The sequence below is a fragment of the Prionailurus viverrinus genome, chromosome E1 (assembly GCF_022837055.1).
Source record: "Prionailurus viverrinus isolate Anna chromosome E1, UM_Priviv_1.0, whole genome shotgun sequence".
NCBI classification, from domain to species: domain Eukaryota; kingdom Metazoa; phylum Chordata; class Mammalia; order Carnivora; family Felidae; genus Prionailurus; species Prionailurus viverrinus.
Genome location: NC_062574.1, coordinates 49,593,974 through 49,610,425, shown reverse-complemented (window position 1 = coordinate 49,610,425; position 16,452 = coordinate 49,593,974). Strand labels below are relative to the sequence as shown.

Here is a 16,452-nt window from a genome sequence, read left to right as displayed (position 1 = left end):
AGAGCAGGCGCACCTTCTAGAAGGTCCTGACCACAGGCCAGAGAGAAAGACTGGAACAAGGAGAGACACAGCCCTTTCCTGGTGACCCGAGGAGAGTTGGTGGTGGCAGTAGGGCCCGGGGCAAGGGGGCCGCCAGGCTGTTATGGGAGGTGGTCTCTGTGGGTGATACCGCAGCTCTAACCTGCCTCCCCTAACGGCCAGGTTCATTAAGATCGGCGACAAGGAGGTGGAGTATCACCCCAAGTTCCGCCTCATCCTGCACACCAAGTACTTCAACCCGCACTACAAGCCCGAGGTGCAAGCCCAGTGCACCCTCATCAACTTCCTGGTCACCAGGGACGGGCTCGAGGACCAACTCCTGGCTGCCGTGGTGGCCAAGGAGCGCCCGGATCTCGAGCAGCTGAAGGTACCGGGGCCTGACGTCAGCCCCACGTGGCTCGGGGCGGGCTGTTCAGTCACAGCGAGGTTCCCTGACCCAGCAGCGGCCACCCCAAAGCATCCCAGCCTGTCGCACCGATGGCATTAGGTGCACCAGAACGAGCCGCTCTTCCTCCCCGGCGGCCTCCCAAACCGAATTCCAGACCAGACGACTAATTCACTGATGGCAGAGGAGCCTCAGCGGTGCCCAGACGGCCCCATGTGCCAAACCGCTGCCCCACCAGCATGGCCTTTGCGGCCGGCCCCTGTGCGTGGTCAGAGCGGGCTCAGAGCGGTCCCAGGCCCTGCTCCCTGGCCACACACGGCTGCCCAGGACAGGCTCAGGCTTCTCCCGTCCGTGCTGGGGCCTCAGCTGAGCGGTGGGGGCAGCGCCGGCCGCTGCCTGAGCCCGCCCCCCAGCCCCGCGGTCTGTCCCTCCTGCAGGCCAACCTCACCAAGTCTCAAAATGAATTCAAGATTGTTCTGAAAGAGCTGGAAGATTCCCTGCTGGCCCGTCTGTCGGCGGCGTCGGGGAACTTCCTGGGGGACACAGCCTTAGTGGAGAATCTGGAGACCACCAAGCACACAGCCAGTGAGATCGAGGAGAAGGTGAGCGCGCACGGCCGCGTCCGTGGGGGGCCACCTCCCCCGGTCACTGAAAAGAGAAGCCACAGTCCCATGCGTGCCCCCGGGCCCAAGGCAGGGAGCAGCATGCCAGCTGCCGGCCGAGGGTCCCCCCAGGCAGGGGGCGGACCCACTGCCCTCTGGCGCTATCCACCTGCTCGTCCCACTCGAGCCCCATCTTTTTTTTGAGGTACAAGAGGCAAAAATCACAGAGGCTAAAATCAACGAGGCCAGAGAGAACTACCGGCCAGCCGCAGAGAGGGCGTCCCTGCTGTACTTCATCCTCAACGACCTCAACAAGATCAACCCCATCTATCAGTTCTCGCTCAAGGTGTGGGTGCGGCCAGGCTCCGGGGCGGGGGGCCTGGAGTCCACAGAACCCCCAGCCGTCAGGACAGTTGGGGTCCAGGCTGCAGACAGGGGCGGGAAGGGGGAGCCGGGGCACGGGATCGGTTCCAGGCCGGCACCCCGGGGAGGGGCTCCTCTCCAGGTGCCCCAGACCCCCACCCGCCGCGGAAATAAACTGGAGCCCCCACAGGAAGCACGGGGTGGCCTCCAGCCCCATGAGCCTGTATGCACCCCTTCCCCAGGCCTTCAACATGGTATTCGAGAAAGCCATCCAGAAGACCGCCCCGGCCGAGGAGGTCAAGCAGCGAGTGATCAACCTGACGGACGAGATCACCTACTCTGTCTACATGTACACGGCCCGAGGGCTCTTCGAACGGGACAAACTCATCTTCCTGGCCCAGGTGGCCTTCCAGGCAAGTCTGGCCTCCCTTCTCAGAGTGTGGCCCGCAATGCAGATTCCCAGGTGATGGCGTTCATTGGAGTCATCAAATGATGCTGGGGGACCTGCTTGGGGTTCTGTTGACACCGGGCACGGTTGTAGGTGGCAACCACTGGAGGGGAGGTCCGTTAAAGAGAATTCTACAAAGACACATCGTTCTCACCGCATTTACGTTAATGCCAAGCGAGCAGTCCTGCGCCAGCGGGCGGTTAAACACCGTGGACGCCGAACGCTATCGCTTAAGGAAGTAAAGATACTGACGGATAAATAGTTCTCCTGTTCATACAGACAGACCCGATGAAATTGACCAAACAGCCATTAAATGGATTGTTCCATTAAATCGATCAAACAGCCCCTCCACCCTCTGGTTTACGGTCTCGTGGGTGTGGCAGAAAACACGAATTTCTAGATAGCTTCTGGAAGTTTGCTTCCCTTCCAAACTCAAACTATGAGTCAGGGTCCAGGTCAAAGAGGTTTTCCTTCACCTGCATGAGTTCCTGAGCGGCAGGCCCGGCGTGCGCTTTCTCCCCGCCAAGGGGGCAGCAGGATACTTGATGCACGCCCTAAATTTCCAAAGGAGTTTCTCTTCTGACCAAGAGACAGAAAGAAAAAGAGAGAGAGGGTCTGACTCGGGTGAAACTCTGCTCCGTGGCGTCGGAGAGGAGCTGCGCGGCCGTCCGTCTGTGGCGCTGCGGTGACCGCGGCCCCAGCTCCCCGGCCAGATGGACGGAGTGGGCCGAGCCACCTCTCAAGGGCCGAGACCCGGCCTGCTGGGCACCCACAGAGCTGGTGGGCACGCGTGACAAGGCAACACGGACTAGGACCCAGAAAATTCCCCGTCCCGAAACGTATGTGTATACGTACCGGAGACGTACGTGTCCCAAAGAACTGACTTGTATATGAACACAGCAGCTCTGCTGATAATCGCCACGAGGTGGATGTGGCCCAAACGTCCATCAGAGGATGAGTGGATAAACCACACGTGGTCTCTCCACACGACGGGACATCATTTGGCTACAACGTGGGTGAACCTGGAGGACAGAGTGAGAGAAGCTGACGGGAGCGGGCCACATCTGCAGGATTCCACTGCACGGGCAGATCCAGACAGAGCATAGACCCTGGGGTCACCAGTGGCCCCGGCTGGGGGGGGGGGGGGGGGCGTGCTGTGCACAGGGTCAGGGGTTCCCTTTGAGAAGAAGAGAAAGCTCTGCTTCTAGATAGAGGTGATACGATTTTACGAAAATTTTATGCTTTAATAGGGGTAAGGCGGTACATTTTGTGTCCTGTGTATTTTACCACAATTTAAAAAATCAACAAGTCAAGGTGAAAAGAAAGTCTTGCCGGGACCCAGAGGGCAGGAGGGTGCTCCCCCCACAGGCCAGGGGTGTGAGCTCCTCGGCCTGCCCTGCGTCTGTCTGTACGTCTGTGACCGAGGTCCCAGGTGCTCCTGCCAGGGGCTGGCGGCCGCCCTGCCCTGCTGTTGTGGGGTGACGTCTGAGCGGCCCCCATGTCCCCCCAGGTCTTGTCCATGAAGAAAGAGCTGAATCCGGTAGAGCTGGATTTCCTCCTGCGGTTCCCTTTCAAGGCCGGGGCCCTGTCGCCGGTGGACTTCCTGCAGCACCAGGGATGGGGCGGCATCAAGGTGGGCTGCGGGCCCCAGCACTGCGACCCCTCTCTGCCGCCCAGCCCCTGGGGCTCACACTGGAGACGTTTACAAGGCGGACATTCAGCGAAACGGGGCGGGGGGCGGACCCCGGAGGAGGGGCCGGGGTGCAGAGGGCTACCTGCCGGCTCGCAGGAAACTCTACTTTCCTGTCTGAACCCGGCGGTCCTTACGACCCGCACACAGCCCTGCCTGCACCCCGCAGGCTGAGCCACGGGCGGGGCGGCCCCTCCACCACCAACCCCTACTCCCGTTCTGGCCGAGTGCAAAGGGCCAAGGAAGCCCCTCCGATTCCGGGCACACGCACTCAGGGGCCCTGGGGGTCTCCGTTCACAAGACCTTTAGAATGGGGTCCCCTGCGGTGGGAGCGGCCCCAGTCCCACAGCCCTCTGGGGGGAGGGGGGGAGGAGGCCGGCCCCGGCTCATGCGCTCCGTGGTTCTATCCGGGGCCCACAGTGGAGCCAGGCGGCCCACCCTCCGCCAGCGCCGGGGAGCTGAAAGGCCATCTGCCCCCAGGCCCTGTCGGAGATGGATGAGTTCAAGAACCTGGACAGCGACATCGAAGGGTCCGCCAAGCGGTGGAAGAAGCTGGTGGAGTCAGAAGCCCCGGAGAAGGAGATCTTCCCCAAGGAGTGGAAGAACAAAACTGCGCTGCAAAAGCTGTGCGTGCTGAGATGCATGCGGCCGGACCGCATGACCTACGCAGTCAGGTGGGCGTGGCGCCCGGGGGAGGAGCTGCCTGTGGCCCCACCCTGTGGGGGGTGGGCGGGACGGGGACCCCGCCCACCAGCGCTCCGCCCCCTCCTCCTGCTAGCCTAAGGCACAAGTGATGGGGAAACAGGACACCCCACCTGAGCCGTCAAGATTCTTCAAAGTGTGGGCGTTAATGGCTCTGGGGCCACACAGAGTCCTTTTAAGATGCAGTGGGAACAGTGGCAAAGCCATCAGCACCCCAGGACTTTGATGCCCTCACTGGCTAAATTGAAGCTCAATCTTTTCCTCAGTTTTGGCTCCTTTGCAGAGAGAACTGTTCCAATTTCGTGAATAATTTCTCTGCCCCCGAAACGTCTGCACGATTGGAAAATTAATCACCATGGCCTTTTGGCAAGCCATCCCGTTCACGCCCCTGCTGGGACTGTCCTCTCACAGAAAGGCTCCCGGAGCCACATCACAGAACACCTGCACCGATCCCCCACGGGTGACACCTGAGATGTCCCATCCACCCTCCCCTGGAGCGGAGAGGACTTCCCTCCTGCCCACTAGGGCGACCAGGGAGGACGGAGATGCCACCAGGAGGGAGGACAGAGCAGACAAGGAACCAAGCTCAGTGTCTGTTCTCCAACATGACACATTATGGTGTCTTTGCCTTTTGTTTGTCCTAGCAGAGCCCAAAAGCACCCAGATTCCCCAAACGGTGCCTGTGTCCCTAACAGAACTCCCCTCCAACCAAAGCAGCGGCCGGACTCTGCCACTGGCTGTTCACAGACATTTCTGTTTTGCTGTTTGCTGGGGCTCACGGGCAGGGCAGGAAGGGGCCAGACAGAAACAAGACATCCCCGTCATATGCTGGAAGACGTTGGAACAAAGTCTGGGAAAGGTCAGGGCGAAGGACGCACACCCCGCCAGCACAGCGGGCACACGGCCCCCTGGGGGAGCTGGGCATATTCGGGTGTCCCCGCCGGCTGCCTCCAGAGCACTGTGGTGAGTCACCACCTGCGCCCACTCTCCAACATGGCACGATACAATGTCACGAAGGAAGGAACTCGGACCCCATGAGCGTCTGCACCTTGCAGGGGCCTGGGTGACCCCAAACACCAGGTGAACCCAAATCCCGCTGTGACGTTTCTGCAGTGTCCCTGGGTATAGAGAAGCAGTGTAGCTTAAAAGCAAGGGAATTCAAATCCACAGCGAGAAACAGCAGCACTCATCGAGGGCATACTGTGTGCCAGGCACCATTCAAAGCATGAACTCACTCGGGGCCCCCCCACATGGCCCGAGGCTCACTGGCCCAGAGAGGGCGGCACCTGGGGGTGGGGGTGCCGGCAAACATCTCTCCCAACAAAGGCCCTGGTTTACAGCAGTTTCTGTGATGTGGCTTCTCCACTGTGGCTGTCGCGGCTGGGAGCGGGCTCCCGCAATCCTCTGCCAAGGACTCGGTGCCCAGAGTGGCGGAGCCCATCAGGAACCAGTGTGCGCCGTTCATCGTTAATTCACCAGCAGAGAATGACCACGTGGCCTGGCCACGTCATTAGTAACCGTGATTTAGTGACATTCCTGCCTACGTTCCAGAAGTCCTTCCTGGACAAGGATCCTAGCATCCACATTCCCAGCCAGTTCCAAAGGCCGGAATCGAGGACAACTGGAGGCCTTTGGAAGGCGTGCCCCCCCACCCCACCCCTCCTGGCCAGGAGCCAGTGTCAGTTTGGGAAACTGCACAGAAGCCAGCGAAGGCCAGAGCAGCGGGTGAACACTGTAAAAGTGTCCCTGGAAAGTCCTGAGCCTCCGAGGTTCCCCACGGAGTCAGAGGGAAGGAGTTGGGAGGGCATGGGGTGGCCTCCAAGTGAGCAGGCCACCAAGAGGCCACCTGACGGTCCTCCAAGATGAGGACAGAGCATCCAGATGACCGGCTGCTTGAGAGCAAGCACCTCCTCTCCCACTGTTCTTTCGGACTGACTTGCTTCTTCCAAAGACACTGAATCCTAGCATTTCAGCTCCTGTGACTCATTGAGAATACAGTAAGCTCAGCCTTCAGTGATGGAGGGAGAGGGGCAGAGCGAGATCCAAAGGTCACCCCAAAGAACACTAGATCTCCCATGAGAGGGGCCTTGATGGACCCCAGACTTCTGAGGGTCAAGAAAGACAGTTTGGGACTTGGAACAAAGAAGTGCTTTTGTGAAGAGAGGTATTGATGTACATTCCTTTTTTTTTCCCCCTGTGATTTTTCTGATGAACCATGTTTTGTGGTCCTTGAAGTTCACCAAAATGGCTACGACATGAACATCCTTCCTCCTCAACCCCTGGTCGGGGGACCGCCAGGACGCAGAGCCCCATCTGTGTTCTCCTTCTTGCCGCCCTTGCTGGAGCAGAGAACTTGACCCGACCCCTTCCTTGGGGGCACAGAGGGCTCGAAGGACCCAGGGGCCTCCTGGCACCGGGGCGTGCTCACCTGCGATGTCCTGGGTTGTGGCCCCACTGGGGCTTGTGTCCCCACCCCACCCCCAGGTGACCTGGGAGCCTCTGAAAACGGGGCAGCATGACACGGCCTCACCTGCTCGCATGCAGGCCTCTCTAGGGTAGTGTGCCCTGCAGGGCTGGGCAGAGACAGGGGGCTGCCAGCACCTGCTCCCCCTCCACACCCTCTCCCTGCAACGAGGAAAGCCCCCGCAAGGACTGCCTTCCGGCCGGGGATATCCTCTGCCTTAGAAAGCCTACTAAGAAATGGCCCTTCCCCCTGGGGTCACAGAGGGGTCCCCCTCTGCCTTCGGGGCTGACCAGTGCATCTCCCTCAGGAACTTCGTGGAAGAGAAGATGGGCAGCAAATTTGTGGAGGGCCGGAGTGTTGAGTTTTCCAAGTCCTACGAGGAGAGCAGCCCCTCCACGCCGATATTCTTCATCCTTTCCCCAGGCGTCGACCCCCTGAAAGATGTGGAAGCCCTGGGTGAGTGTGGCCGGCTGGGGGCGGGGGCGGGGGTCACAGAAGGGGGCGGCCACATCATTGGTCGTCAGCAAATGCCCATCAAAACCGCGGTGAGGTCTCACAGCTTCTGTCAAAGACCCAGAAAGTGATGGGCATCGGAGGGAGCGTGAAAACAGGTGTCCGAGCAGGTACTTCGTAGGGCTGTTGGCTCAGCCAAAAGGCAGATACAACCCAGCGTCCCTCAACTACTGAATGGCTAATCCCAACGTGGTAAATCCATTCAACGGGCTGGCGCTCAGCCACAAAAAGCAATAAGGTGCCAACACGCGCAACCCGCAAGGAGCTAGAAAACACTGCGCCGGTTGGAATCCAGGCCAGACACAGAGGCCCCATTTATGTGGTTCTGGTTATCTGAAACATCCGGGATAGGTAAATCCGTAGCGACAGACCGCTGATGTGGCAGCGGCGGGGGGAGCGGGGAGCGGGGAGCGGTGGAGGGAGAGGAAGGGGAGGGGCGGGGCATCATTCGGGGTGATGAAAACGTCCTGGAACCGGACGGATGGTTGCACAACATCGTGACTATTAAATGTCACCAGACTGTACGCTTTAAGATGGTTCTTAAATGGGTAAATTTGACGTTCTGAAGTGTGTTTTACCACAATACAAAACAGAGCAGGAAGCGTGTGGAATTCTCAGCTGGGTTGCGGAGCCTCAACCTTCGTCAGAGGCCCCCCATGCATTTCCTCTCCTTTAGGGAAGAAACTGGGATTCACCATAGACAACGGGAAACTGCACAACGTGTCCCTGGGGCAGGGACAAGAGGTGGTGGCCGAGAATGCTCTGGATGTGGCGGCAGAGATGGGACACTGGGTCATTCTGCAGGTACGGAGGCGCCCCTCTGGTGCAGGGGCTCCCCACCCTGAGGCGGCTGCGGGGACAGGCCCGAAGCCTCGAAAGAAAGCCGGTCATGGGGTTCATGCCCACAACCGTGGGAGGGGACAGGCGGCTCCCAGGAAGCTGGGGTTAGGCCCGAGGACCCCGAAAGAGATGCTGTTCACAAAACACCCGAGTGGCCAACAGCACCCCTCCTCCTCCTCATTTGGGGGAAGCAAAAGTGGCCTGGGGGCACTCTGTCCACACTTTGGGTAAACCCAGCTGGGCCCAGCAGCCTCTCCACCCCCTCTCCTGCACCTCAACCAGCACCTCTAGGCCTGCCCAGCTCCCACAGACCCCAGCATGTGCTGACCTCAGTCTGCAGGGCCAGCCTGGTCCCACGTGGAGACCCCAGCTTCAGGCCATTCCTTTTTACCCAAACCTCTCAGGGGAGGGGTGGGGACCGTAGTGTCCAGCCTTGTGCCGGCGGGGGTGGGGGGCGGGGGCGGCCGGGAAGGACTCACCGTGGGGCTGGGGGTCTTGAATTAACGGAGCACAAGAACGGACTCCCAGGCCTCAGCCGTGTAGCTGACATTCCCCAGCGCGCCCAGGGGAAGGGTGGACGGCGGGCACCACCCCCTGCCAGGGAACGCGGTTGCGGCGAAGAGGGGCGCGTGGGCACTGAGCCCCAGTCTCGGCCGCAGAACATCCACCTCGTGGCGCGGTGGCTGAGCACACTGGACAAGAAGGTGGAGCGATACAGCACGGGCAGCCACGAGGACTACCGCGTGTTCATCAGCGCCGAGCCCGCCCCCAGCCCCGAGTCCCACATCATCCCCCAGGGCATCTTGGAGAACGCCATCAAGATCACCAACGAGCCGCCCACGGGCATGCACGCCAATCTGCACAAGGCTCTGGACCTCTTCACTCAGGTGAGGCACTTCCCTCTGGTGCGTCCCCGGCCCCCGGCCCCCCGGCCCCCATGCAGCCCCAGCCCCTGGCCCCCACTGTGGGGGGAACTGTGGGGACGCCTCCGCACAGGTCCTCGGTGCAGCACGCCACACCACAGCGCACACTCGCACCTTGCACCACAAAATCAACATGTTCGTGCAAAACTGAGTCGAACGTGCGATGCGTTCAAATTACGGCTGTAAAAACCAGAAATGCGTACTTTTAACCACTTTCGCGACCTGCGAGTCAGTGCAGGTAAATGCAGTGTGCGTCACCTCAGGAAGGGGCCCTGCTCCTGGCGGTTTGCTCGGGGCTGCTGTGCCCGCCCCCCCCCCCCCCCCCCCCCCCCGGGCCTTCCTCTGGCTCAAGAGGCAGCAGAAGAGAACGGCCGGGCTCTCACTGGCTCTGGCTGCCGGGCTGCTCACTCCCTGCCCCCCCCCCCCCCCCGCCACGGCCCATCCCCACGGGGCCTCCACCTGCTTCGGTGGGGCTCCTCCCTCCTCGAGAGTCCCTGCGCGACCAGACCCCTTCCACAAGCCCCTAGCATATCCCCTGATCTTCTGTTCCGCACCAGAACTTTCTGGGTGCGCTCACTTGATCTCCCCAGTGGGGTCTGAAACCTTTTTTAAGGAAGACAAGACACCCCGTACCGTCTGGTAACACCTACAGAGATCTCGTTGTGGAGCACATTGTGCCGAGAACGCACAGCGAGCCCCTGTTCCTGGAGAGTCTGGGCTAGTGTTCACATGCACATGAGGGGGAGCGCTGGCCGCCGCTGAGGACGGTCCCTCTCATTAAAGGAATCCAGAAATGTCCTGAGTTTGGGAATGTTTTATTTAGGAAGCAGTTTAATCCGACTTAAAATCAATACTTAGGTGATAGAACAGCATTTCTGAACGACAGAAGCACAAGAAATCATGCTCCCCTCCAGCCCTCATGGACTGGGGCCTCAGGTGGCCGGTCCCCGCCCACCCTGCCCCTCCCGCCCCCAGCAAGCTGCTGGCAGAGGCAGGACTCGGGTCCCAGCCGGGGCACCTGTGCCCCCCCACAGGACACCCTGGAGATGTGCACCAAGGAGATCGAGTTCAAGTGCATCCTATTCGCCCTGTGCTATTTCCACGCCGTGGTGGCCGAGAGGCGCAAGTTCGGGGCCCAGGGCTGGAACAGGTCGTACCCCTTCAACAATGGGGACCTCACCATCTCCATCAACGTGCTATACAACTACCTCGAGGCCAACACCAAGGTAAGGCTGAGCCTGGTGCCCAGCGGGTTTCTCTGCCCTCCCACCCTTCCCGCCTCATGCTCAGGACGCATCACGTAGAGCTCATTAGTCAAAGAAAACCTGCCCCGTGACCCCACCGGGCTGATAGGACGGTTGTTACCCAGGCCCTGGCCACCACCCCTGCAGCACCTGTCAGCTGTCTGGCAATTTTCCCACTTGTTAGCACACTGCACGGGGGCAGGTATTTTGGGGGACCTTCCCAGAAATCCCTGGGCGGGAGGAGTGGATGAGGGACCTCCCCGGGGTGCAGTGTCTGGAGACAGAACCCAGGTTTAAAGGGAGAGCCAGAAAAATCCCCCTGGATAACAAGAGCACTGCTTTCGTTCTCCTGAAAATGGAAGTAAATGTGTGCAGTGATCTGCAAGGGGCCTCGGAGGACCGGGAGTGGCCGGCCGCCCCCCCTTCCTGGTCCCTCTTGGAGTCTGGCTCAGAGAGCCTGGTGCTGACACGGGAGTGTTGTGACCCCCCAGGAGAGGCAGACGCCTGCGTACCCCATACGCCTTGGCTCCCCCAAATCAGCAGAGACGGGACTGAGGCATGGCGCAGGGGTGGGTAGCAGCGGGGGGGCGGGGGGCCAGATGGCGGGACAAGGCAGCACCCCTCCCAACGCAAGGTCGCAAGCGAAGGGGACAATGTCGCAAGCGAAGCCCGGCTCTGCCCCTGACCAGGCACCCAGCCTCAAGCTTTAGGGGTTAAGCAAGGGAAGAGCCCCCGGCTGGCTTAAGGGCACATCTTGGGCCACCCACCCGTTTCCCACCCTACCATAAAGAGCTCAAGACGCGAGCACAGCCCCGCACACCTGCTCCCCGCAAGCAGCCCAAGACAGGGACCATCTGTGACCACCTCTGGTGGCCTCTGAGGGCAAACAGCGCCACTGCCCTGGCCCTGACCGCATGGGACAGCCACCGCCCGAGTCCGAGTGCAGGGTGTCGCGTGCTGGCTTCATTCCTGGCGAAACCCAGCCCCGGGAGGCAGGAGGGGCCAGCAGTCAGCTCTCCAGGGGGAGGGCGAGGCCTTCTCCACCCGTAGGTTGGGAGGGCTAGAGTCAGAGCTGAACACTGGCAGCCGCCTTCCAGCACTCGCAAACAAGCACACGCAGGGAACAGCCACGACGAAGGGTCACCGCCATCTCTGCACTTCGGTTAGAGAAGTCTCCTGGGGAGATGCGCGTGGGAGGAACGGTCTCGCTCGAGTTTTTTAAAGACGTTTATTCAGACTCTTCGCCCCATCGTATGCACATACAGAAGCCAAGGTGGGTAGGAAACTGCTCGAGGACGCGTGCCCAGTGGACAGCAGTGAAGGACACAGGAATGCGCGTCCCGCCGAGCCAAGTGCACCAGGCTGGGGGTGGCGGGACCCCTCCTCTGTCGTTAGGTAACACCTGGGATGATGTCCACGTCCCACGCTCGTATCCCCCCGCCCCCGACTCCGAGCAGTCGCTCGGGAGAGGCCGGGCACCGTCTCCGACGTGCACTCCAGGACTCCCACCGGCACCGTCCCTGCTTGTTGGTCCCACGGCCCCCACCCCGCGGGGACGGACAGGAGGCAGCTCGTGGGGCCAGGGGCCTCCCAGAACAAACAGACTGTCCCCAAAGCAAACAGGCAAAACGCAGAAATACGCAGCTCAGCACATTCCCAAGATAACCAGGCAGAGCACAAATTCTCAGGCACAAAATGACAATTTAGAGCATGTGAATATTTTGAGTAAAAGAAGACTAAATCCATCAACCATTCAATCAGCAAGCTCTTAACCGTGTCAGGAGGCAGCCGCGGACCGGCCGCCAGTCCAAACTGCGGGTGGGATGTGAGCTGTACTGAGTACTCTTGGGGCAGGTGAGAGAACGGAAAATACCTCATTAATTCATCGTCTCCATGCTGGTTACTGCTGCTGGAACAGGGCTCTTACGTGGGTGCTGGCAAATCTGAAACTTCGCGTGTGGCTGCCATCTGTGGCTCCCGTGCCTGGCCCCGGGCTTCCAGATCCCCCCTAACCTGGACTACAAGGATCCCCCCCCGGGCGGCGCTGTGTGTGCAAGGAACAGCGATGTGCTGGCACCTGGAAGCCGGAGCTCACCTGCTGGCTTCCCGGAGGAGGCGGCATTTGAGCTGGCTTCGGAAGTCGGGCGTCGCCTTGGTGAGTGGTGGTAGAAAGGAGCGTTCCGGGCTGAGCATAAGGTCAGACGCCCCAGGTTGGGCAGGTGAGCTCCCCTGCTGAAGCTCCCGGTGCTGCAAAGCCCCGCGGGGCACACGCAGCACAAGGGGCGACGAGCCAGGAAACTCGGCGCCAGGCAAGCCCAGCGGGATGGCAAGAAAGACCCACCGGACGGACACACTGCACAGACCGACTGGCCAACAGAAACGGCACCCGAGCGTCCACACCCCCAGTCAGCACAGAATTAAACCGCTCTGGTCAGGAGTCACGGGTGGCTGCACGTTTCCGGGCAGGGGGTCACAAGGATGGCCCGAGCGAGGGCACAAGTTGGGGCTGCAGGGCAGGCCTCGGAGCGGGACGTCCTGGGACACAGAGGCCAGGCCGTGGGCAGAGGGGAGCCGCTGGGCAGCCCTTGCCAGAGAAGGCGGGACCCCGCCAAGGAGGGGCGGGCCTCCGGGTGAGACATCGACGGGGCGGGGCAGGGGGCGGAGGGGAGGCCTGGTAACCCTACCGAGCAGCGGACAAGGCGGCGACGGGGTGACACAGGAGGAGCCGGCCCTCACCTCACACTGATGGCTGACTGTCGGTTCTTACCAACCTCAACGGGGCAGGGGGTACTTCTCCTCACCGCCTCCGTCCTTCCTAAGGTGCCCTGGGACGACCTACGCTACTTGTTTGGAGAAATCATGTACGGCGGCCACATCACGGACGACTGGGACCGCCGGCTCTGCAGGACGTACCTGGCGGAGTACGTCCGGGCAGAGATGCTGGAGGGCGAGACCCTGCTGGCCCCGGGCTTTCAGATCCCCCCCAACCTGGACTACAAGGTGAGGGGGCCCTCTCTCGGGGACACAAGCTCACCCTATGACGCAACAGCAGCAAAGGGCAATGCTGTCCTGGCCGGCTCCGGGGGGCCAGCCTGGCGTCACAGACAGAGTATCAGTGATTGAGCAAGAAGGCCGGGATGGCTTGAAACACAGCCTCTGGGGAGGGGGCGTGGAGGCTTCGTTCATGTGGCTGGGGTGGGGGGTGTTAGAGAACCAGTGGGGTTGGTACAGAGGGCAAGGCGTGGGCGGAACATTCTGGTCGGAAATGCTTCGTCAACGGCGGACACAGGTTCCTTGGCAGCCCTGTTCACCGACCGCCCCTCTGCAGGGTTACCACGAGTACATCAATGAGAACCTGCCCCCCGAGAGTCCCTACCTGTACGGCCTGCACCCCAATGCAGAGATCGGCTTTCTGACAGTCACCTCAGAGAAACTGTTCCGCACGGTCCTGGAAATGCAGCCCAAAGAGACCAACTCAGGAGCAGGCACCGGAGTATCTCGGGAGGAGAAGGCAGGAGTCTCAACACGGCGCCCAGCGGCAGAGAAGGGGCGGGGCCCAAAACCTGGGGTCGGAAAGTGCGTCCCCAGAAAGCAGGCTGGGGCTGCGAGCCGGCTGACAGGCCCCAGTGGGGCCAGTCCCTGGGCGGCCTCCCCCCCTCAGCCTCTAACGTGGCTGAACTGGCCCATGAGCGGCGAGGGGGGAGCTCACCAGGCTGGACGCATAACAGTCCCTCCCCATGAGCTCAGACGACCACGGTGGGCTCACCCCAGTAACACAACCCAGACAACGTAAGACCTCTCCCTGCACTCCCCCTTGCCTTCTCGTGTGCAATTGGCACGTTTACGCTGCTTAGGAAATCCTGGACAGGTTCTAGTAACAGGCAGCTAAGTAGGGGGCTTCCCAGTAAATAGACCGAATTCTGGATCGCAAGACCCTCGATGCTATGAGGCCTCAGGACCCTTTTCTTGGTGTGATGACTGACACCACACATCTCCCGACCGCAGTGGGGTACGTGACCCCATGCGGGCCACTCCTGGACAGGGTGTGACCACGCAGTCCCCAGGAACAGCCTACACGGCAGACACGGTCAGATGACCTGACATTCGGGAACGTCTGAAGGCACCAGGCTAGGGTGGTCTGCTGCCCCCGTGGCCAGAGTCCCATGGTCTTGACGATGGGACCCAAATAGTCAAAGCCTGTCGGCCAACATCCCCTCTTCTTGTCAGATGTGTGGCTGCACCTCTGCACCCTGCTGTTCAGACACCCCCCCCCCCCCCCCCCGCAGAGCCCTTTGCTCCAAGGGTCCTAGCCGTGTGCGTGCAACGCAGGCTCCCCGACCTGGACGCCGGGGGTGGGCCGGCAGGTGCGTGTGGTGAAGGGGCTTGTCGGGGACTGACCTCTAGGTGAAGGCCGTGCTGGAGGAGATCCTGGAGAAGGTCCCGGAGACATTCAACATGGCCGAGATCATGGCGAAGTCAGCCGAGAAGACCCCATACGTGGTGGTCGCCTTCCAGGAGTGCGAGAGGATGAACATCCTTACCAACGAGATGCGCCGCTCACTGAAGGAATTGAACCTGGGGCTAAAGGTAAAACACACGGGTCAGCCGGGACCCAGGGACGCGACTTCGGAGGCAGGCTGGTGCCGCAAGCTGACTCACCTCGCAAGGCGGCTGCGGGACGCGGGGGCGGGGGCGGGGACCGGCCCTGGGTGCTAGCGAAGTACGGTCTCCTCTTGGTTCCCTGGTCCTGAGCTGCAGGCCTGCCAGGCCAGGGTGGCGCACACCGGGGCTCTGTGGCAAACTGCTTTCTCTCGAGGGCCCCTGGCACGGCGGTGGGGGGGGGGGGGGGGGGGGGGTCGGGGCGGGGGGAAGGGGGAGACAAGTTGTGTGACCGGCCCGGTCTGCGTGCCTACCAGCGCCCTGTCCGTTTGTCCCTTAGGGGGAGCTGACCATCACGACTGACATGGAGGACCTGTCCGTGGCTTTGTTCTATGACACTGTGCCCGACACATGGATGGCCCGGGCCTACCCCTCCATGATGGGCCTGGCGGCCTGGTTTGCCGACCTGCTACTCCGAATCAGGGTAAGGAACGTCTCCGCGGGTCACGGGAGGCCCGCCCCGCCCCCCAAGGCCTCCGGGACTGTGGCTGAGGGGTGGGAAGGGGCGGCTGTGGGCCCCGCCAGAGGCCCCCGCCGGCCTGGCCCGTGTCACAGCAGGGCTGGAAGGACGCGGCCCACACCACACAGACGCCTGACAGCGCAGGCGCTTCCTGCAGCAGCTTCCATAGACCGCCACAGCCCAAAGACCCAGGGGGGAACCCGTCAGGGAGCCGGCTCATCAAAGCCTCCTTCAGGCCCCCAAGTTGTCCTCAAAGGTTGAGCCCCCCCCCCCCATGCCCCTCTTCCCGTTACATTTTAACTGGAGTCGGCGGGTACCGCTGTGGCACAGGTAGGCTGGGCCTCGCTGACCCATTTACGTGGCTCGGGAAGGTCGGGGCGTCACCCCGATGGCATACTTCCACCAGGAGCTCGAGGCCTGGACGACGGACTTCGCCCTGCCCACCACCGTGTGGCTGGCCGGCTTCTTCAACCCACAGTCCTTCCTCACGGCCATCATGCAGTCCATGGCCAGGAAGAACGAGTGGCCCCTGGACAAGATGTGTCTGTCCGTGGAAGTGACCAAGAAGAACCGGGAGGACATGACGGCCCCGCCCCGAGAGGGCGCTTACGTGTACGGGCTCTTCATGGAAGGTAACGGGGGTGCCTCTCCTGCTGGGCTGGAGGAGAGGCAGTGGCTGGAGGGGCAGGTGGGAGAGGCGCGCGGAGGGGCGGGTGGGCCTGAGGCCCGGCGCCGGCCGGGGTCGGTGGCACGGCTGAGACGGCACGCTCAGACAACAGTCTAGAGCCCGGCCAGCCTGGTTTGGCTTTGCCAAAAGTGGCGTGAGCCCCTGTTTCAAGGCAGTGTGGGGTGTGGCCCTCGCAGGACAGCGAGAAGCAGGCAGCCCCGGGACAGCCGGATGTCCGGGGGCGCCAGCCACCCCGTCCTGCACCCGCTGAGGCCACCGGGCAGCCCCGTCCCTCAGACCCGTGGAGCTGAGTGGCAGCTACCGCACCACAGGCCTCCAGCCCAGGCAGCGACTCACGCCGCCCCCTCACCTAGGGGGTGCAGGGCTTGGCCAGCAAGGGCTCGGGGCTCCCCGGTCCCCATATCAGAGACGAGCACAGCAAGAGTCGCTCTA

The 16,452-nt window shown here is 61.8% G+C and overlaps 1 protein-coding gene across 2 annotated transcripts in view; it reads left to right on the top strand.

The window, feature by feature from the left end:
- Positions 1-16,452, top strand: part of DNAH17 (dynein axonemal heavy chain 17) — a 104,777-nt gene that overhangs the window by 87,368 nt on the left and 957 nt on the right. For both annotated transcript variants that reach the window (XM_047833654.1, XM_047833655.1), the window contains 15 exons: positions 202-406; positions 862-1,026; positions 1,232-1,372; positions 1,632-1,802; positions 3,348-3,470; positions 4,008-4,201; positions 7,001-7,149; positions 7,883-8,010; positions 8,706-8,933; positions 10,004-10,195; positions 13,034-13,213; positions 13,542-13,724; positions 14,618-14,800; positions 15,153-15,296; positions 15,739-15,964. In XM_047833654.1, the coding sequence (XP_047689610.1) occupies positions 202-406; positions 862-1,026; positions 1,232-1,372; positions 1,632-1,802; positions 3,348-3,470; positions 4,008-4,201; positions 7,001-7,149; positions 7,883-8,010; positions 8,706-8,933; positions 10,004-10,195; positions 13,034-13,213; positions 13,542-13,724; positions 14,618-14,800; positions 15,153-15,296; positions 15,739-15,964 (2,612 nt within the window). The remainder of the gene's footprint in view (positions 1-201; positions 407-861; positions 1,027-1,231; positions 1,373-1,631; positions 1,803-3,347; positions 3,471-4,007; positions 4,202-7,000; positions 7,150-7,882; positions 8,011-8,705; positions 8,934-10,003; positions 10,196-13,033; positions 13,214-13,541; positions 13,725-14,617; positions 14,801-15,152; positions 15,297-15,738; positions 15,965-16,452) is intronic.